The 22,405-nt window shown below is 35.2% G+C and overlaps 1 protein-coding gene across 50 annotated transcripts in view; it reads left to right on the top strand.

Annotated features, from left to right (window-relative positions):
* maptb (microtubule-associated protein tau b) overlaps nucleotides 1–21,379 on the top strand; it is a 58,429-nt gene extending 37,050 nt beyond the window's left edge. For 15 of the 50 annotated variants that reach the window (XM_073944333.1, XM_073944305.1, XM_073944327.1 and 12 more), the window contains 7 exons: nucleotides 2,274–2,308; nucleotides 4,519–4,582; nucleotides 5,551–5,601; nucleotides 6,499–6,731; nucleotides 10,744–10,825; nucleotides 10,973–11,079; nucleotides 17,390–21,379. In XM_073944333.1, the coding sequence (XP_073800434.1) occupies nucleotides 2,274–2,308; nucleotides 4,519–4,582; nucleotides 5,551–5,601; nucleotides 6,499–6,731; nucleotides 10,744–10,825; nucleotides 10,973–11,079; nucleotides 17,390–17,605 (788 nt within the window). In that variant the 3' untranslated portion in view covers nucleotides 17,606–21,379. Of the gene's footprint in view, nucleotides 1–2,273; nucleotides 2,309–2,562; nucleotides 2,737–4,518; nucleotides 4,583–5,550; nucleotides 5,602–6,498; nucleotides 6,732–10,743; nucleotides 10,826–10,972; nucleotides 11,080–15,200; nucleotides 15,340–17,389 lie in introns of all 50 variants that reach the window. The other 35 variants (XM_073944337.1, XM_073944309.1, XM_073944335.1 and 32 more) reach the window with 3 other exon arrangements.
* Nucleotides 21,380–22,405: the final 1,026 nt, after the last annotated feature.

The raw sequence follows: 22,405 nt of genomic DNA, 5'->3' as shown, positions 1-22,405 counted from the left end.
TGTGTGTCTGTCTTTTCTCCTTCCCTTTCTGTGTGTGGTCAGTGTTATTCTGCTTTTGTCTGTGACTAACTTTCTGCATTGTGCGTTATTGCTGGCACAGTCTTCACCTGCCCCTTTGTATTGCATGTCACCTGTGCATGAATGTTGAATGTATCACTCACAAAACTGTGCAATTCTTTTGTGGGTATACCCTTATTCCAGATGTGTCCATTTTTTGAAACATTCAAATGGACTCAAAGACCCAAGCTTATGGGGTTTGTCTAGAACACGTTTTGAAAGGAGAAGGTCAGCATTTGCTGTAGGGTTCAAGACAAACGTACTCTAAACGTCCCCTGCAGTTGTGCAGACCTCTCTTATAAAGTATCAGACAAAATCACCTAATATTGTGATGTATTCATTACTGCAGGCCATCACTAGGCAATTTAGCAAGCCAAGTTTGCAAGGCACCACAATTGATACACTATTTCTGAATCATTGCACAAATGTCAATTTTCAATATTAACAAACAAACCAAATAACAAACAAAGAAAATATGCATTTTACTTCATCTTTTATATTTTCAAACATTCAAATCTGACACTGATGATGACATGCTCAAAAAAATTGCTGCTTGTTCAAACTACTTATTTAAAATGAGCGGAAACAACCCACTTCTTGAGATTTCATTAGGACAACTTAATTGTTTTATGTTGATTTAACTTAATTCCTTTATGTTGTCCAAACACAAATTGATACCAAATTGCAGTAAGTGTTCTGTCTCAAATGATTTTGCATATTGAAATGCAGTTGGTCTTGCATAATTCCTATATAAAAAATTTAAATGTCGTCTCTTACTTATAAATATTGCATTAACCACTGCATTTGCTAAGAAAGTGCCAACTTTGGTGTAGTTTCTTGGTGTTGGAAGCCAAAAAAGTGTATTCATGACGATAACAATAACAGCTCTGATGGCACATTTTATTAAAGTTGAAGATTAAGCTAAAAACTCTAACACTACTCTTTTGCTGCCTTGCAAGCACTGGTTTTTAATTCAATACAAGAAAAAGTGACTGTTTGTCCCTGTACAAGGTTAAAATACTCTTCATTCGCTTTACTCTCTGTAATAATAAAACAAGGTACTCTGCAAATCAAACGATGCCAAAAAGCCTTTTAAGAAACAAGTTCAGAAGTTCATCAGAGATTCAAAATTTCTGTCATCACTTTACTGGATTGATCAATTCATGCAGAATTCACAATATATCCCTAAGAAAAGCTAGATTAGGAACTAGTGATGGGTCGTTTTTGAACGATTCGTTAATTTTGAATGAATTTTTTGTATGACTCAAGAACAATGAGTCCTCTCAGGGAGTGATTCGTTCATTTGCGCATGCACACATTTGTCTCTATTAAGTTTGAGTCGTTCGTTCATCATGTGAAAAACAGAAGCTAGTCATATGCATTTATAGCCAGAAAAAGTTTTGATGCGTTTATCTCTTGAGTCCACAGTTTGAGTCATCTCACTTTACATGCTTTCATGTGATTAACGAACGACTCAAATACCAGAAGACTCAAAAGATGTACTTTTCATTTACTGTGTCCATTGGTTAAGCTTATATGGGACTGTCAGTGTGACGTGAATGAACCACTGAAATTTAAAGACCTGTCAGAAGATGTGAGCTGACATAATTATTTATTAGTTATTTTCTCTTTGTTATAGCATTCGAGTTTTGACTTGTTAGTAGTGTGATCAGTAGATGAGTTTGGAAGCAACTCGAAAAATTTTAATAATATTTTGGCAAATTGAACAAAATGACACGGAAAAAGATTCGTTTATCTCACTGAATGTGACTCAAAGGTCAAAGTCAGTAAAATAATCTGAACTTCCCATCACTAATAGGAGCTATTTATTCCGTTAATCCTATAAAGCTCCAGAATGACATCAGAAAAATGATACACCTCTTGTATATATTAGATATAGCTTTAATTAACAAAAGAGAGAAGATTCAGAATGAAGTTGACGCTGAGTAAATGATGACAAAATTTCAATTTCTCAATAAATGTTTGTTTCTGGTAGCTATCATAAAGAAACATGCAAAACTGAAATCTGCTGCTTCTGGGTGACATCACCGCTGAAAAATCACATTGAGCACTGATGTTGAAACATATTAAGATCAACTTCCTTTTTTTGGAATCAAGTATTATAGATAACCATCTTGATAAGCGGAAGTCAAAATTCAGGCCACTAAAACTGTCAATACATGTGCTTGCACTTAATGTTTCTTCCTTTCTTACAGCCAAGGCTGGAGCAGGGGCAACTCCTGAAAAAAAGGTATAGTAATTATGACTGGTGGGTTCCTAAGAAATATAGTTACATGTCTTGTAGCCAGATTTGTTCAAATATGGCAGGGGAAAAAACTGTTTCATTTGTTTACAATTAATTTCGATGACACTTCTTTATCTAAATGATTTCAGTTTAACATTTTTATAATTTTGTTTATATTTTGTTGTATTTTACATTTCATTTACTCATTTGTTTTTTCCCATTGCTTTATACTGTCTGTATCACCCTCTCAAACACATAAGACACCCACCACCACACCGCATGCAAAAGCTAGACTCACCCAAAGAGGGTCTTCAGTCACAGGCATCCCCAGAATAAAGCCCTCAGTCACTCCTTCAGCTCCATCATGTCCCTTTAGCACTCCAGCCTGCACAAACTCTGTAAAAAGCCCAGGAACAAGAGAGTCCAGGTTCACAGTGAGTACAGCCACTCATCCCTAACCATTGGTCAAAAGCTTTTTCTTCTCTGCAGGAGAAAGCCACTGAAGTTCATGTCTTTTTTACAACATTAACAAGGACCTATTATGCAGGAATCACTTTTATAAGGGGTTTAAACACAGTTGTGTGGCAACAGTTTGTGAATTTAGCAATTGTTAAATGGTAAAATTGAATGAATGCCCCTTCTTATGTGTCATGGGGGAAAGGCCCACCCAATTATTGACTTTTCCTCATAAGCATATACAGACCTGAGTGAGAAGCAGCCATCCGCCATTAGAGTTTTTTTTACTTGTTGAAGATAATCTCAGCGACTAAAGCCTAGTTCACCCCACATGTCTTTAAACATTGGCAGATATTAATACCTTAAATTAACATATTGCTCAAAATGACTGCATGCATGTCTGCTACTTTTCACTGTGACTTTAAATATATTACATTTTTTTGCCTAGCAACTTCCTACTAACATAAGTATAACTTTCTGATAGCAAAACCATAAATTAACTTCAGCTATATCTTTCAAAACAGCTAATTTTGTGCCAGGAAATATCTCCTGTTTGAAATTGAAAATGTAAGCAAGGCCCAGACCTTTGCGTGTTCTAGTATCTTAATTACATATTTATAGGCTGTATTACCAAAAAGATAATATTTTAGGGTAATGGTGTCATAAAATATGGTGACAGACATTCAAAGCTTACTTTTAATATCTCAATAGAAGTTTTGAATGTAAATATGATGTGACAATATGACGTCTTGTTAAAGAACGGTCAGAATGACCAGTATGGTAAAACTAATATTTTACAGAACTCTAGTTTCACAGTTATTATAGACTACACTCATGTCTGTGTTAACACATAAGTAAGCGAGTACATCAATGCCTATTCTGGCCAATCACAAATGTTTCTGTTGTGCTGCTGAGCACAATGACCATTCAGCTTATGCTGATATGCTCTCTCATTGGCTGCAGCTCGTCACTACATCTGACCACTCGTATGGTCGAGTCGGCTGACTGCTCTGGAATATTCACCATGCTAGATATTGGATTCTCATCTGCGAGGTGTCAGCGATGCATCAGCGTGCCTCTTTGATGCATTGTTTAGTAGTTCACACATAAAGATGGCCGAGCGCCCCCAGATTTCTTCTCGATCACAGCCTGATCTGTCGGCGAGCTTGTTAATTTAAAAATCAGGCTCAAATTGGGCTTAAAATCCAGTAGTGTGAATTAGGCTTAAGAGGATTATAAATGTTTTAGATGCACAAATAAGCACCGTAATCACTTCTAAGACACTTCTTATCACATTTTCTGTTTTTCACACAGATAACGTTAGTCCTGTTTTGAATCTGTTGCTATGCTGACACACAGATGTTTTAGCTCCGCCCTTTTTTTAAAAGAGCACAATCTCATTTGAATTTAAAGCAACAATTTGGTTCAAAGCCTAAAAAGGACAGTTTCAAAGAGTTATAAAAGTTAACTGTGGAGTATTTTCAGCTGAAACTTCACATACTAGGGACATCAGAGACTTATTTTACATCTTGGAAAATAATAGGCCCCCCTTAAAGTCTACTCAAAATAGGGTGCCTATCAGAAGAATGAACTTCCAGTACCTGAGACATTTCACGACGTAAACATCCTTATTGGCAGAGCAGAAAGAGAAGGGAATGGGTGGATTTTAATTATGTATTACTACATTTGAACTGTAAAATGATTATAAATAGCATTAGATTTACCGCTAGCTCATTCTTGCTTTAATTGTCCATATTTAGGCTGGAGATGCAAAGACAAAGACAGCGGGTGCTAAACCCCAAGGAGTTGGTGCCAAAATCCCTGGTAAGTGATTTTTTTAAATAAATATTTTCAGGGTTCTACATGAATCTTTATTTAGTTCCATTAATAGGAAGTATTTTTGGTGACTCAACATCCGACAGGTTGAAAAGGAACTTGAATGTTATTATGTAAACACTTTTTGCAATTTAGTACTGATTTCCTCTATTTTAAAGCATTCAGTATTGCTGTGTACAATCAAAAAATTCACTCAGTAATTATAACATAATACCTGGATGTATTTCAGTGCATTCACTCACAGTTGAAATCAGAATTATTAGCCCCCTTTTGATTTTTTTTTTCTTTTTTAAATATTTCCCAAATGATGTTTGACAGAGCAAGGACATTTTCACAGTATGTCTGATAATATTTTTTCTTCTGAAGAAAGTCTTATTTGTTTTATTTCGGCTAGAATAAAAGCAGATTTTAATTGTTTTAAAACCATTTTAAGGTTAAAATTATTGGCCCTTTTAAGCTATATTTGTTTTCGATAGTCTACAGAACAAATCATTGTTATACAATAACTTGTCTTATTATCCTAATCTGCCTAGTTAACCTATTTAACCTAGTTAAGCCTATAAATGTCACTTTAAGCTGTATAGAAGCGTCTTGAAAATATCTGATAAAATATTATTTACTGTAATCATGGCAAAGATAAAATAAATCAGTTATTAGAGATGAGTTATTAAAACTATTATGTTTCGAAATGTGTTAAAAAAATCTGCTCTCCGTTAAACAAAAACGGGAAAAAATAAACAGGGGGGCTTTATAATTCAGGAACTTTTAATAATTCTGACTTCAACTGTACATATAATGGCAACATGCAAAAGTATGCACACCTTCCTGCTTTGCTAGTCTTCTGGAAGCACAATTTCTGCCTATTGGAAATGGGTTGTAAAACCCCAAGGGCATAGTTTTCTATTTATAGAGCATTTATGCGACTGATTTGTACCACTTTGATTTGTAAAATACAGCTGCTTCACGGATGGAGCAGCGAAGGACAGGACCAGGGTCCATTGAAAGAGGTAAAAAAAAAAAAAGTCCTGGGCCAGGATCTAATCAAATATTTTATTACACTATGCACTGTTGGCCATGATGAATCTTGTATGGATCAAAAATATACATTTTTAATGCCAAAACTTATAAGAATATTATAGGACAGTTTACCCCAAAATGAAAATACTGTCATATTTTACTTGTTCCAAACCTGTTTGAGTTTCTTTACTCTATTGAACACAAAAGAAGATATTTTGAAGAAAGCTAAAAACCTGTAACCATTGACCATTCGTTTTACCTGTTATATAAATCAATGGTTACAGGTTTTCAGCTATCTTTCAAATATCTTATTTTGAGTTCAACAGAAAAAAGAAACTTATAAAGGTTTGGATCCACTTGAGGAAGAGTAAATAATAAGGAAATTTCCATTTTTGGATGAACTATCCTTTTAAGTAAAGATCATGTTCCATTATCCATGATGTTCCATGCTTCCATGATCATATTTAGTAAATTTAACACAGTAAATATGTGAAACAATTTCTTTATTTGTAATGTGCATTGCTAAGCACTTCATTTGGACACCTTAAAAGGTGATTTTCTCAATATTTAGATTTTTTAGAACCTTGTATCTCAGCCAAATACTGCCCTATCCTAAAAAACTTACATCACTAAAAAGATGGAAAGCTTATTTATTTAGCTTTTATCTGATGTATTAATCTCAATAATCATAAAAAAATAAACATTTATGTACAAACAAGTACATTTATGAATTGTTTTGTGGTTAATAAAATGACACGGAAGCTTGTAAATACTATCATGCCAATGGTAGGCTAGAAGGCCTTTTATAGGACAATAAACTATAGTGTAATAAAAAAAAGCAAAAACAGAAGAAAACATTGTGGTCTTCTGCTGTTTCTCATTGTCAGCCGACTCACCTAAAACCCCAGACCGCAGTGGTTGCAGCAGCCCCGCCAGTCGGTCCTCCACTCCCGGGCAACAGGTGAAGAAGGTAGCGGTTGTACGCACCCCACCCAAATCACCTGGCTCGCTGAGATCCCGCGCTCAGATTGCTCCTGTGGCACCCATGCCTGACTTGAAGAACGTCAAGTCCAAGATCGGCTCCACTGAGAACCTCAAACACCAACCTGGAGGCGGGAAGGTAGTTATGTCATGCATGTCAGAAAATTGGGACACAATTAATCTAAAGCTGCAGTGTTTAGTGCAGTAAACTGTAAGAGTCAGTTTTGACCTCATGCAATGTTCACAGGCCAGTCAATTCATCCTTTTTGAGTGTATATTGGGATTCTGTATGAGACTAGCATCATTTCTAAGAAGCCATTACTCAAGCTCACACAGAAAATATTTGAATACAAAGAAAAAATAATGCTTGCCAAGCTAATCTAATGTCTTTAAGAAGAAAACAAACCCCTTTGCAGAGCCGGGGAGCCGCAGTTCGGCTCAAAGCACCTGGTTAACACTCTTGACTCTCCTTTTCCAGGTGACTATTGTTCATAAGAAGATCGACTTGACTAATGTTAAGTCTAGATGTGGATCCAAAGACAATATGCAGCATGTTCCTGGTGGTGGTAATGTGAGTAACCAGTAGGGTTAGAAATCCTCACTTAAGTGCAGTTAATACTAGACATATATTATAAAAGAAATTCATAAATGAGAAATATAAATGATGAAATGTAAAACTAAAATAAAACTATTGGAAATTAGTGCATTTCCCTCTGGATATTTAAATTTATTTCTATGAGTTGAGATTAAATATAAGGAAAATTAGACATTAGGCATTCAAAATGTTCAATTAATTATTAATTAATTCATATTTCTATTTATCCCATTTTACAATATGACCAAAATAGTTAAAACTGTATATATTAATATTTAACATAGTCAATGAAGAGTTTAGATGCAAAAGCATCTAAGTGCCATCTGAAACGTTCTCTTAAAGCAGACCTGGGCATTTTACGATGGACTTCTTTGGTTGGCCTGTGTAAAGTATTTATTTAATTTAAATTAAACTGCAAACAGAGCCTTGCAATGTGCAGGTCTTATATTGCGAGTCAATAAAAGGTAACTTTCACATAGCGTCTTTTGGACGCTTAGTTTTGTTATTTCAAATAGAGACGTGCTTGTTCAGCGTGCAAATAGGATGGGGATGCACATGAGGTATTTCACGCTCACGTTTTCCAAGTGCCGTAAGTTGAAAAAATCAAAACATTTCAGAGTTCTGTGAGCGGAAAAACGAGTCATGTGACAGGAACCAAATAAGGCAGCTTCACACTTTGTAGGGAATCACACAGTAATAAAGGTAAGCAGGGCCAGCAAGAATATGCAGACATTTTTTGCTATTTCTGCAGAAAAATTTGTAAAAAAAAAAAAAAGAATCTGCGGATTTTAAGAGTATCCTATCTAAAAACTTTTAATAATAAATAAAAAAATTATACATTTTTAATTTTTATTTAATGTTTACAATGCAAATTCAATTAGGTCCACTTATTTAATAAACAAAGCAAGTCTCCTATATAAAACAACAAAGAGAGAAATTATTGCTTCACAAACTGCATTGTAAATAAATCATATGAAAATTGTAATAATAGCATTATTATATCACAATAATATTAGTGAAATTAATTAAAAAACTGAAAAATAAATTTACACATATTTAAACAACTAAATACATAGACTAAATGATGTGTAAAAAATTTGGGGATTTCTGCGCACGCAGATTCAGTGTGGGCCCAGTAATTACCTCAGATTAACGATTTAATAAATGCAGATACAGATCCTCTCTCAGTGATAAACATTACATCACATATCCACTTCACATTCAACCTGACTTAAGTGCACTTGTTCAGCCCAACACAGGCTAGAATTCGCTCACTGAACAGTAAAAATATATATGAATAAAAACAAAAATGAACTATGGTGAAGCAATCAAACAAACAACCCTGTGGTATTAATATTAATGGGTCGTCACAATTGTGATGCTGGTCTTTAAAATACTTGTGTAAAATTGATTCATTTTTTTTTTTACTTTAGAGTTTTTATAAATGTTTGCTAAGAGTTTCACAGATTATGACCCTCTAAAACCACAACAGAGTCTAATGTGGCACCTTGGAAAAATTAATTGCCCACCCCTGATCTAAAGAGGTTCAGTAATTTTACTTTGCTCTTTACTTTTACATTGTCTTTAAAGTGAAATACCTGAACATAAACATAGTGGGCTGAGAAAATTCTCATTATAAGACATTTTCAGATGGCACTTAAGAGGCTTCTGCATCTAAACTCTTCAAAGTGCATCATTTAATACTAACGCAAGATGCAAACACATTACCCAAGTAGTAGAATCATGCAAACTTTATGAACATCTCTCAAGTCTTTCTTGATCATGTCTGCAATAGGTGACTGCATTACAGCATTACAAAAAAGCATTACAATGGGAAGTGACTTTTGCTTTAGCTGCGAGCTTTGCTATTAGAGTTCCATGATGGTTTGGCTAGAATTTAGAGACTGCAGCATTCCTGCACGGGTCAGTCCATGGCCAGGACATCCATCTAGATGCCTTTGCCAAAAACTAGTTTGAATGCATTTGCCTGACTCCCCCAGTGTTAGTGTCTCCTCTCACCTGGTGTTCCTCGTGGTGATGCACCTGGATTGTTGACTGTTGTTGCTGCATTGCAGAAGAGCTGTTGTGTAGTGCATGCATGTTTCTCCGCTATTCAGCGTGGAGATATATTCCTTTGCAGATGAAGATTGGAAGATGTTTCAGGATGTTAAATATACATTAAACTCCAAGGGTTATGGATCTTTAGTTGAGTGCTTAAAAAAACATGAGCATGCTCATTGTTATAGCATTTGCAAGGCAAGCTGTTTTACAATCCATAGTATTTCCTTATCTTTTTTGTGATTTTTCTTCTTGAACCAGCCAATTTAGACATTGTTTTGAATGTAATTTCTTGCTTATATGTGACACTGGAGCACAAAACCAGGGTATATTTAAGAAAATAGCCAACAATACATTGTATGAGAAACAATCATCAATTTCTCTTACAAAATAAATAAATAATAATAATAATAATATTAATTATACAGTTGAAGTCAGAATTATTAGCCCCCGTTATTGTATAACAATTCTGTAGACTATCAAAAATATAGCTTAAAGGGGCTAATAATTTTGACCTTAAAATGGTGTTTAAAAAATAAAAAACTACTTTTATTCTAGCCAAAATAAAACCGATAAGACTTTCTCCAGAAGAAAAAAATATTATAAGACTTACTGTGAAAATCTTGCTTTATTAAACATCATTTGGGAAATATTTAAAAAAAGAAAGAAAAAAATTCAAAGGAGGGCTAATAATTCTGATTCAACTGTAAATATGTCTCGGCCAAATATTATCCTATTCTAATAAGTGATACATCAATAGAAAGCTTATTTATTCAGAAAAAGGTGGGACTTATAACTGGTTTTGTGGTCAATAGTCACGTATGTGGTCTCTATTTTAAGCCCATAGCTTCCACTTATACAAAAAGTTAGTAATGGTGATATGCCAATTTTATGTTAGCTTGGTTTCCCATTCCTCTAACTTCTAATTTGGATAAAATGCTACTTTCCTTTATATGTTATCATTCATGTGGTGCATTTTGTAGCTGTATGTGAATGTAGAATGTAAAGATCCAAGTGCTGCACTTGAACATTTTTTGCTGTCTCACAAGTGCTGCTTTTGCCTTCAGAAACCTAGTTTTATCTGAAACCAAAAATAAGATACAACTTTTTTTTCCATTACAGTCTCCTCCTTTTGCACAACATTGAGCGAATCTCTTTCTGACTTTCCATGGCTTAAATCTTATTTAAAAGGGTATATATTTAAAAAAGTGTAATAGCCAAGTAAGGTTCTTTGAGAAAGAATCTGAACATGAATACAATCTGGTATAAATGCCATGTTCACTTTTTTCCACATTGAAATACGCCTCTCATTGAATTTGCATGAAGCATGGGCACAGCAAATGGAATTTATATCAATTTTGAGGTAGCTCTCAGTGGCAGCAAGATCCTACGAACCCTGTTGTTGTGATTAATGGTCATCTTCCTACAACCAATCATCAGCTCCAAAAGCATTTTCTTTTTGGCTGATGACTGATGATATTTGCTTCTTATGCTTCAGATTCAGATTGTGCACAAAAAGATCGACCTAAGCAACGTCCAGTCAAAGTGCGGCTCCAAGGCCAACATTCATCACAAACCGGGTGAGATTTCAATCAGATCATATAAGAAAACTGAATTTAAAATGAAAGTTAGACGGATTAGGCTTAAACCCTTTCAAAAAAAGTCAGTGTATCCACCTTACCTCACTTGACTAATTGTGAATTTTTACACTTTTACATGTATTTTAGGGGGTGGAAATGTCGAGATCAAATCTGAGAAGTTGGATTTCAAAGCCCAGTCAAAGGTTGGATCTCTGGAAAACATTGGACATGTCCCTGGGGGTGGACAGAGGAGGGTATGGATTTTACGTTATTAAACAAAAGCATTGATATTTGAGTTTCAAAAGTGCAATACTGTGTTGCATTAATTGCGTTGGATTACTTAAAAAAATAGTTCACCTAAAAATGAAAATGTACTCACTATTTTACTTACCCTCAAGTGCTTCCAGACTTTGAGTTTCTTTCTTATGTAGAACACAAAAGATCTTTTAAAGAAAGCCTGTAATCATTGACTTCAAGAGTTGGAAAGACAAATACTATATAAGTCAATGGTTACAGGTTTTCAACATTTTTTAAAATATCTTATTTTGTGCTCAGCAGAAGAAAGAAACCTGTAAAGGTTTGGAACAAGTAAAGGGTGAGTAAATGGTGACAGAATTTTCATTTTTAGATGAGCTGCCCTTTTATGGTGGATGTATGAATTCATTCACTACAATAATACAATGCACAACACTACAGAATTTTATGTAATATTATATGTGCCGTATTTGCTTTAAACTCTCCTTCATGGTCAGCATGCTTTCTCCTGCCTGCCAGACTTCAGTGTACTTCTTTTGCGCAGATTGTTGCCTATTTCTTTGAGTTCTCTCTCAGATCTGCCTGCCTGCCAGACTTTAGTATACTCATTTTGCACAGATTGTTACCTATTTCTTTGAGTTCCCTCTTAGATCTGCTGTTTTAATTGGACTGTTTATTAAAACACTGAAAAAGCAGCTAATCTAGAGCAGTTGTTGGTTAATTTTTCAGCCAAAATGTTCAATTCTGTCATCGTTTTCTCATCCTTGTTTTGTTCCAAACCTGCACGACTTTCTGTCTTCCATGGAAATCAAAAGGAAATGTTCAGAATGTTCAGGCTGCTCTTCATTTAGCAAAAAGTGAACTGAATAACTCCTGTGTTTGTCTGAAGAGAAAAACAAATCAAAAGCAAGCACATCAACTCTTTATAAAGATCTGCAGCCTTCATTTAATCTCAATTAAAATGAATCAGAACTGAATCATTAGGGTGACAGAACCGCAGCTGGGTTTCCTGCTCTCCTTTACCTTCTCTCTCTATTGAGCACATTTTCAAGATCACTTACTAGTGCTCACTATTTTTCCATACAGTAATCTTCAGCTCATGTGTCTCTTTAATCACACATACTGTCACTAAAAAATGCTGGCTGAGTGCTACTTTCATGCAGTCAAATTCAAACATGTTCTGGAATTAAGTATGAGTGCTGATCTAAGAAATATCGGCATCACATAAACACGAACAAGCCTACACTACCTGACAAAAGTCTTGTCGCCTATCCAAGTTTTAGGAACAACAAATAATAACTTGACTTCAAGTTGATCATTTGGTATTAGAAGTGGCTTATATGAAAGACAAAGGCCTCCAGATTATGCTTATTTTACCAAAATACAATATGATCATTCCTTGATTTTTAATTATTTAATTATGACAGTAAGGTCTGACTTTGCTTAGACAAAAGTCTTGTCACTTAATAGAAATGATGTACAGTATAGAATATAAAGTCATTTATAAAGTTAATATATTGTTTGACTCCCATGAGCTTAGAGGACTGCATCCATACATCTCAGCAATAACTCAAATAACTTATTAATGAAGTTATCTGATATGGCAAAGAAAGCTCCCAGAGTTCATCAAGATTCTTTGGATTCATCTTCAATGCCTCCTCCATCTTAACCCAGATATGCTCAATAATGGTCAAGTCCGGTGACGTGGCTGGCCAACGCTGGAGCACCTTGACCTTCTTTGCTTTCAGGAACTTTGATGTGGAGGCTGAAGTATGCGAAGGAGCGCTACCCTGTGGTTTTTAATGTAATGGGCAGCACAAATGTGTTGATATGAATGCTGTTGATGTTGCCATCCACTCGGCAGATCTCTTGCACATCCCCATACTGAATGTAACCCCAAACCATGATTTTTCCTTCACCAAACTTGACTTAATTCTCTGAGAATCTTGGGTCCATGTGGGTTTCAATTGGTCTTCTGCAGTATTTGTGATGATTAGGATGCAGTTCAGTAGATGATTCATTGGAAAAACCTTCTGCCAGTTTTTCGAAATGATCAACTAGAAGTTCAGTTATTATTTGTTGCTCTTACAACTGGGATCAACGACAAGACTTATGTCAGGTAGTCTATATTAAATCCTGAAACTTCAAAATTGCAGATTACATTTTTTATAAACAAGTTCAAGACATTTACAAAGTTTCATTCAATTCAACATTAACATATGGCAATACTATACATTTTACCGTACGGCAGTTAGGAAAACTAGATTTTCTTAATTAAACAGTGATTTACTGAACAAATTGTGGCTCTGTCTTTAAGTTACAGTTGTTTAAATATTTTTATTTGCAAAAACAGATAATTACCATTAGATGTAACCAGATAATTACTAAACAGTCATTTTCAGATATTAATGTTTTTTTTTTTGTGTTTATTAAAATGTGCAATTAGAAAAAGATTCATGTAGCTTACTAAAACTGAGGGTTTTCATTAATTTTTAGAAATCACATTTTATTGAAGAGTACAACTGCACAACCTTTTTAAAAATGCGTCTATCTTCATATACACTAAGGCCCAATCGCAATTCTACCCCTTCCCCTTATCCCTACCCTTTGTTTTCCCCGTACCTGTGAAGAGGAGTCTCAATTCTCTTTAGCTTGAAAGTGTAGGACTAAGCGGAAGGGGTAGATACCCCTTCGAACAAAGATTTTTCAGGACCAAGGGGTAAGAAATAGAAAACACCAGCCACAACGGCAGGATAGCTGTACATGAAAGTAAAGAGATCTGCAAATTAGTATTTTTTGTCATTATTATATATTTTTACAACAAACAATCATATGTTTGAATAAATTCATAATGGCGTTCGTGTTTTACTGTCATGCTTTAAAAAAAAAAAAAAAAAAGCTAAAATAAAAACCGCTAAATTTTGCAATATATAATGCATAATTATAACTCCTGTATAGCAGTCCCACAACATTCTAACACTCGATGACACTGCAATACCCTGTCAGGAAAGTCTAGTGGCTGAAAATGAGCTTTTTACAGTGTCTGCTATAATGTTAATGTTGTTTTAGGTGTGTTTACATAGATGAATATAGTCACTGTGTAAATGCGCAGTACAGCTACGATCTTATTGCCACATTAGAGCGTTATGATAACATCATATTGTTTCCTTCAGTGATTCAGATAAACACCAAAAAAGCATGAGATCGTGATGACATATGATGACGTACAGAAGTAGAATTGGGATTGGGCCTAAATATAGCTATATGACTAAATGTAGTCAAATATAAAGACTAAATAAATACTAGTGAAGAGAATTTCTCTAAATATTTGCACTACTGGTCTAGAGTTGACTGCTAGAGATTATAGGCAAGAAGTGAGCTATATAAAGTCTAGTGAAGTTTTCACATTAACTGAACAAGCATATACTAAAACAATTTTTAAATTTAAAGATTTAGATCTATTTTTAGCTTAAGAGTGTTAATAACATTGACCTTAATATGGTTTTAAAAAATTAAAAACTGCTTTTATTCTAGCTGAAATTAAACAAATAAGACTCTCCAGAAAAAATAATATTATCAGACATACTCTGAAAATTTTCCTTGCTTTGTTGCACATAATTTGGGAAATATTGGGAAAGGAAAAAAAATTCAATGGGGGCTAATAATTCTGACTTCAACTGTATATAAAACTAATATACATAAAAAAATTAGCACATTAATTAATAACAAAAATACAGTTTGTTTTGTAAACATGCAAACTAAAGCAAAAAACAATACTAAAGTTTTTGATAAAAATAAATGCCCGATTAAACTTGATGCTTTCCTATTTTTGACTAATATAAAAAGTATAGATATAAAACACATGAATAAATCAGCACAAATATTTGGTTCACCAGCAGTCTGAAACTGTTCATTCATTGATGGATATTATTACTTGACCCAAAAGAAGATCTGCACTCTTACACTGAGAGCACTGAGACAGCTTCATCCCCTCTCTCTGCATTCCTTCTACTGCGATTGTTTTGAATCACTTCATAACCTCATTTCACAATTTGTATCCCAATCCATTTTGTTTTGTTTACCCATAACCCTATGAACTATGTGGCGTCCCATGCTGTAGAGGGAGAAGGAGAAGGAAGCAGAGCCGCAGGCCGCAAATGCTTCCTATAATGGGGATGCTGTTCACTCTAATGAAGTGGACATGACCTTTGACCTTCACGACTCTGAAGGCAACAGTCTGGTTAAGTCAAAGGCCCTCAGTAAGTATATTACAGGAACTATGGGGTTTCGATTTAAATGACGGACTGTATAATCACTACATATAGTTTGGTCTGTAATAAGCAGTGTTAAGGAAAGTCACCTTTGAAAGTAATGCATTAAATACTCCCCTCCCAAAAATAACTAGTTACTTATTTATTTATTTAAGGACAGTAATGAATTACAACACATTTGAATGACCTGTTCTTACCTGGCTGAGCCTTTACTTTTTTTAGAGCTTGCAGGTTTTTTTTTTTTTTTAATCAAGGAGCTCTGCAATTAACAACGCACTGTACAACCTTCATTTACTTAAAAAGAAAAAACGCATCAAAAGAACCCAGAGCTATACATGCCATATATACTTTAATTTAAATTTTAAAGCATCATTATTGCTACTTTTGTACTTTTAGTTTAGTAAAATCACTGTCCATTTAGGGCGTACTCACACTATGCTATCCGAACCATGCCCAGGCCCGTTTCCCAGATCGTTTGAGAAGTGTGAGAGCTCTGAATCGTGCTCAGGCGCAGTTCTCTTGGCCGGCCCTGGTCCGGTTGGAAGAGGTGTGCCAGAACGCGGTTCACTTGGGCTCAGAAGCTGAAGACGAGAAGTGATTTTTACAGGACTGTTTCATATGTGTTTATTAATCATTCTCACTGTTTAATGAACGCAAACTGTCATAGATTACTAAAGACGCAATTTAGCTAACCTACTAATTCCTGGAGCACGAGGACTTTATAATTGTTTATAAGCGTCAAAAGTGGCTGATCTCTTCGGCGAAATATTTGACTGCATGTCACTGCATCTCAAACCACTTAAAACAATATAACAATATAAAGAAATCTTCACTGTGCTGAGCGAGAGTGCATCTTTAACTGAACAGCGCATCAGAGGACGTAAGCGTGCCCAGGGCAGAATGAAATGAGATTGCGGGCCGTCGGGTGAAACATGAGGTGGGACAAGCGTGCTTCGGCCCAGTTAAAGGCAGCTGTACATAATGTGAGTACGCCCTAGGTAATTAGCTTTTAAAAATACATTTCAGAATTAAAACTAATGTAGTCACGTTGAATCACACAATGAGCTCCCCATGGGAACAGACAGAAACCAAGATGGCTCTGGCTTAGATTTCAGCAATGGAAGTATTCTCATTATTTTGAATTGAATAGACGGAAAAGGAGAGTGTCTCTAAAACTAAAACATAACTCACAATGCATTTTTGAAAAAAGAAAAGTAAATTCTGCAGGACATCGGCCCAGGAGCAGAATTTGACACTCCTGCTCTAATGTTAGAAAACAGTATGATTGTTTTGAATGCAAATGATCAATGTAAATCCCCTAAAGAAAACTAGTGCTGCAGGTTTAATACACACACACTACATTAAATATGCAAGACACTTCTTACCTCAGGTTGTCCACTAGAAGGCAGTCTAACTGTATGACCTGGATGACTTTCAGCTGCTACTGCAAATGAAACTGGGATAGCATCAAATATATTAGACATTTCGAAATGTGTGGGATCAGTGAGCCTTTTAGATTCAAAAATACTTTTATTGAACAGGGACACATTTTATTTTTCAGCACTGATTATTTAGATTTATTTACAGTACAACATAGAATAGTGACTGCGGTCAGGACGCAGTCCGTTTTTTAAAGAACAATTTTCTTTTGTTAATTTATCATAGATAATGTATCATATATAATGTTGTTAATGTATCATATATAATCCAAGCAAGCATTTTTTTTTTATGTCTAAAAGAATTCAAATAGACGTCTAAACATAGATGCCTTGGCTAAAAGAAGTCTAAATCTGGGCTCTCATTGAAAATCTAACATGTCAAACAATAGTCAAAACAGAGTACTTTACTGTAGCTTTGTTTTAGCCAAGACATCCACATTTAACATCCATAAACAAAATTGCTTGGTGGGATGCTTCATTTTTTCTGATTTAGAGTGACAACTGTCCTGAATTCACCTGATTTATTTGTTTTTTTTTTGTTTGCAAAATCTGTTGATGTTCATCAAACTTAATACAAATTCCACCTTTTCTCCCATCAGATTGAGAGCCACAAGCTAAATTTCCGTGATCAAGCCAAAGCGCGCACTGACCACGGTGCTGACATCGTCTGCAAGTCCCCTGACATTTCCACGGACGGATCCCCTCGCCGCCTCAGCAACGTGTCTTCCTCCGGCAGCCTCAACATGACCGACTCCCCACAACTGTCCACACTGGCTGATCAGGTCTCGGCCTCCCTTGCTAAACAAGGCCTGTGAGCTTTCCGGCTACTGACGAATCCAGAAAAGAAAGAAAAAAAAAGTTAAAACGTATCTCCTTCAGTCCTTTCAAATAAGGTGCTTGTCGGATTTCTCCCAACTAAAAGTTGTCCCAGCAGCTTGTCTGCTTGTAAAATAATTCTTGCCACTCGGCACGGAGGGACAAGAATTGATGTTATTGGCTCAGTCCATCAATGAAAAAAAAAGGGGGGAAATACAAAATAAAAGGAGCTGGTGGTGTATTGATCCAAATGGTCATTTACAGCACTGAGTAACCTGTTCCGTTTAATACCCTGGTTTTAAAAGAAACAACATTTGCTTTCAGAGCTGTATTTGCTTTGTTGCCTTATCGTGAATGTTTTTATTTACCATAACTTATGCACTCCTGTTTTGACATGCAGCAGTAGGGAAGGCAAATATGCAGTTACCATGAATTTGATGATTTAACACAAATTTAAGAATGATAAACAAGTCTGCGTCACTTAAATCAAACGCAAATTTCATTGATCAAAGTATAAAAACACCAGTGGTGTGTTTTGACCCAAAATAAGAAAACATTTCCTTTCAGAATATTCTTGTATGTCCTTTCAAACTACAAATATGCTTCTGTACTTTATCCCAGCATATTGTCCAGGCCTTTCTGCCCCCATGATGAATGCATAGGAGGTTGCGTCACTGAATGGAAAAACAAATCCTCTTGCTTTGCCTCTATTTGGTAGTAGTAAACAAATGTTAATATATGTCAAAATAAAAATGAACTAATGCTGTTGGACAGGGCTCAACAATAAGGATTCTCTTCTGCCTACCACTCGAGTGGAACAGATCTTATTTAAATATATATATTTTTGAATAATTTATTTTTGGATTTTTAGCAGTGTTTTGTTTACAAATATTTAAGTTATTATTTTTTTTTATTATTTATTGCATACGTCAACTGTTTTCATAAAAAATTCAAAGCAATGCATCTTTTTGGTTTAAAACCAACCGATCCTGCAGGCCAGTAGCCAGCCTATTAGAAGGGGTGGTTCTTTTTTTCCTTAAAATGTAATTATTTATGTTTTAATGCCATTTCAGCAGCATTGGCTATAATCATGGCAAAACATATAAACAAACATACATTGAACAAAAAACAAATAGCAACAACACTGAAACAAGTCATATACAATCTTTTAGTTTGATTAAAGATAGATAATTGCTCCAGAAGGCACCTTTTTAAACATTTCACTTCAATTATTTCATGAATAAAAACCTTCTTAAGTCACAAAAAGGTTTTTCTTCCCCTTTCAATAAATATGCGCGTGTTAGGCTTGAGTGTCCGATTCTACATCTCGTATGTACAACCCGGTCATGTGTCTACTTTCAAAATGCTGATTGTTTCTTTCATTTACAAATGAATTCACTTCATACAATTTATTTCTACATCCATCCCATTCGCCATTTCTTATTAATAAATAGATTTACATTCCATCAGACACAGGAATTTTACATTCTGTGATCTCCAACTGTAGGGCTTCCTTAGGCTTTTTTATCTGCACGTTTGTTTCTAATGAATCTTATATGACCAGGAATCCAGCAGAAAATAATATCAAAGTCTGATATTTGATATAATTTGATATCAATATCAAATGTTTTCTTTAAAAGAAATAAAATCAAAGGATGATCGGTTTTCTTTTTCTCAAAAAGTGGAGCTTTTTGCAGTTATTCTCCTCAATTTCTATTAAATTATGAAGTTCAAATACTGCATTTTAGGGAAATTTTAAGCACTAATCTTTGCTGCATTAGCTTGCCGGACTCTGATCATAACCACACTTTTTGATGCAACAAAAGTGCTTACCATACTGTTTTACCACAGGGTTTATTTATAAATGAGCATTTAAACTAAATAATTACAGTTTTATAAATCATGTTGAGGTTAGATTTTTTTTTTTTTATAAAAGAATTGAATAAAGTAGTATAAAAAATACTTATTTAAAATACAAGTTTATCATCATGCATCACTAAAAAACAATTAGGAGTCTGCTAAAAGTTAATAAAAAACAACTAAAAACATTACAAACTGTAGCCTGTAGGTAAACAACAAACTGGCCAGCTCATTTCTTCAGTCTGAATTTGTATAATTAGAAATTTAATCAAGTGATACTCGCTGCAGAGCCACTAGGGCAGAGCTGAGGTCCAGCTCCTCCTTGCTGCACTTATACAAGTGATGTCACGGGAGAGCTCAAGCTTCCACTCATTGGAGCTAAAGTGGCTCTGCAGCGAGCAGCGAGTCTCATAAATTATCTCATATACTGTACGGGCCAAATTCCGGACTTTGTCAGTGGTCTTTCAAACCACCTGACCACCCCTTCTGGCTACAGGCCTGTTCTGTCTACAATTAAATGACAATAAGTGCATGACTTAACTACATTAAGCACAGTAAATGTTTTAATGTTGAGTGCAAAAAAGAGGTTGATTAAACATTTATGATATTAGAAAGAGTAATAAAAAAAGGTATCCAGCATCAAGATTAAGATTTAGTGTAAAAAAAAAGACCTCAAGATCACTTTGCCATCCTTATTGTTGAGCTCTGTTTGCCCTGCACAAGCACCATCAATCAGCTTTTTGTTAACTGACCCCAACGCTCAATGGCAACAATGCTTCTGTATCAGTGGATTTCAGCCTCTGCATTTAAAATGTTTTTCCAAAGAATGCATGAATGGACATCAGACTCAATAAAAACAACACCACACAGAGAAATCTCATATTGAGAACAGACAGCTGAGAAGTGCCTCCCCTGTTTCCATCAGCTTCATTTCAGAAACCAGTTTTAAAGATTCTCTCCGGTCTAGTACAGATTCAGTCTAGTCCATCAGCACAGAGCTGATCCATTTGGTGTGAAAAAATGACATTATTTAACACATAGCCGAGCTCCCCCTTCAGTCCAAATCACAACTCTCACACCCTGCACATTTCCCCAGCATGCTATGAACTTCACCCATGGTCTCCTTGATAGTAGCCAGTCACCACGTCCCTGTCCAATAACCTTTACTATAGCGTCAACCAATATTTAAATATGTAAAGAAAGAGAAAAAAGTGGAGGAAAGATACAAGGAACAAAGCTACCTGCTAAAATCCAGGTTTATGTTGCACTCTTTTTCTAATAGTGTTGTGTGGACGATGTAAAAAAAATGTACGAATGCGTTTAGACGATCTGATACTACTAGGCTTTTTATTTTATACCTGCAGTGCGTTGCTCATTTGAAAATGAATGCACTGGTTTGAAGCAACAGCTGCCTCAAACTACGCTACTTCTTAAGATGTATAGGCTATCTTGTGTTTAAATGAAACGGGGAGGAAATATATAGGTAGAGCAACGGTTAAATTTGCATCCAGAATCCACACTATCAGTAAAACGACAAGCTTCAGACGGATATTGCTGTAACCCGATATGACGTCCTGAATACAGCATGCTGCTAACATAAACCTGAGCATTTAGACTTGTGGGTTAAGGTTTAGAACAGACTTTTAAAAGATAAACCGTGTAAACGTGGCACTGGGGGAAAGGTTTTTCGAGTAATTCTGCCCTTTAGCTGTGTTTCAACGGTTCGGTAATCCGTTAACGAGTCCCACCTTTTCTCCTCAGTTTCATTTCCCGCCTCTGCTCTTCTCATCGCGGTTCCTCATTCTAGCTTGACAGTTGTGATTGTCCTTATCGTAATGTGTTTTATTAATTGGTTTACACTGATACTCCTTGCTGTAAACGTGAATTTGGAAATAAAGTCCGTATTAAACTGCTTTACCTGTCCTTTGTTTTACTTTTGGTCTCGTTTTCTCGTGAAACAAACGGATGCAACATCGTTTGGTCAGGTGTAGCCTAGTTGCGTTACACGTCTTCGGTCACTTTGGACTGTGAAGGTTAAGTGTGTGACTTCGATTTCTAGATAATAGGGGGTAAAAAATGCACTTAGAAAAAAAAAATACGTACAAATGTGTACGTCCAGGCAGGGTGCGAATTATACATTGACGATTGGGGGTCAAGTTGTTATGCTATGTTCAGTAATATGCCTCATTGAACCAAACTTTTATATTTGCCTAATTTAATAACTAAGTTTGTCATCAAACTTGTTCTATTTTTTCAGTGTTTTGAGGGATATTGAGTGGTTCTTAATGACATTTGTGATAAATAAATAAATAAATAAAACAGTGAAAGGTTTGCTTTCTGGCACCTAATGGATGACTAAGAAACACGTTCGTATTGTACATAACTTCCATGTGGAAGCCAGTGAATAATCAAATACAAACTATGTATCTAGATTTAGACACCTACAAACACATTTTTAAAAGAAAAAAGTTTTGTGAACATTTTGAATACTAGATTTGCCGGTTTCAAATCGATGATTTAATATTTTTGGCGCAAACCTGTATATTAAACAAATGTACATTGAAGTTATTTATTATTGTAAACATTAATATTAAGATATAAATCAGAGAAAACTATTTCTTAACCACTAAAGGGCAGACTCCCACATTAAATTTAATTTTGATGTCCTTCAGGGAGGATCAAGCATATATTAGAGGGGGTCAGACCACCCTGTAATGGACTATAAGCTGCACGGCTAGTATTTCAGCCAATAATGAACTTTCGGTGAAAGATTTGTGACTATTTTCAATAAGACTCATTTTACAGCATTGATGTTCTTATTTAATTCAAATCAGTTAAATAAACTTAAGCATCCATTTGCTTGTTAAAGCATTAAAGAGACGAAAAACCTTTTAAACACAGGCGCCGTCATTATCAACAGGCTAGTGCAGAAACTCCAT

This window comes from Danio rerio, chromosome 3 (assembly GCF_049306965.1).
Source record: "Danio rerio strain Tuebingen ecotype United States chromosome 3, GRCz12tu, whole genome shotgun sequence".
NCBI lineage: Eukaryota > Metazoa > Chordata > Actinopteri > Cypriniformes > Danionidae > Danio > Danio rerio.
The sequence above is the reverse complement of the archived record's forward strand: the minus strand, read 5'-3'. Positions and strand labels throughout refer to the sequence as shown.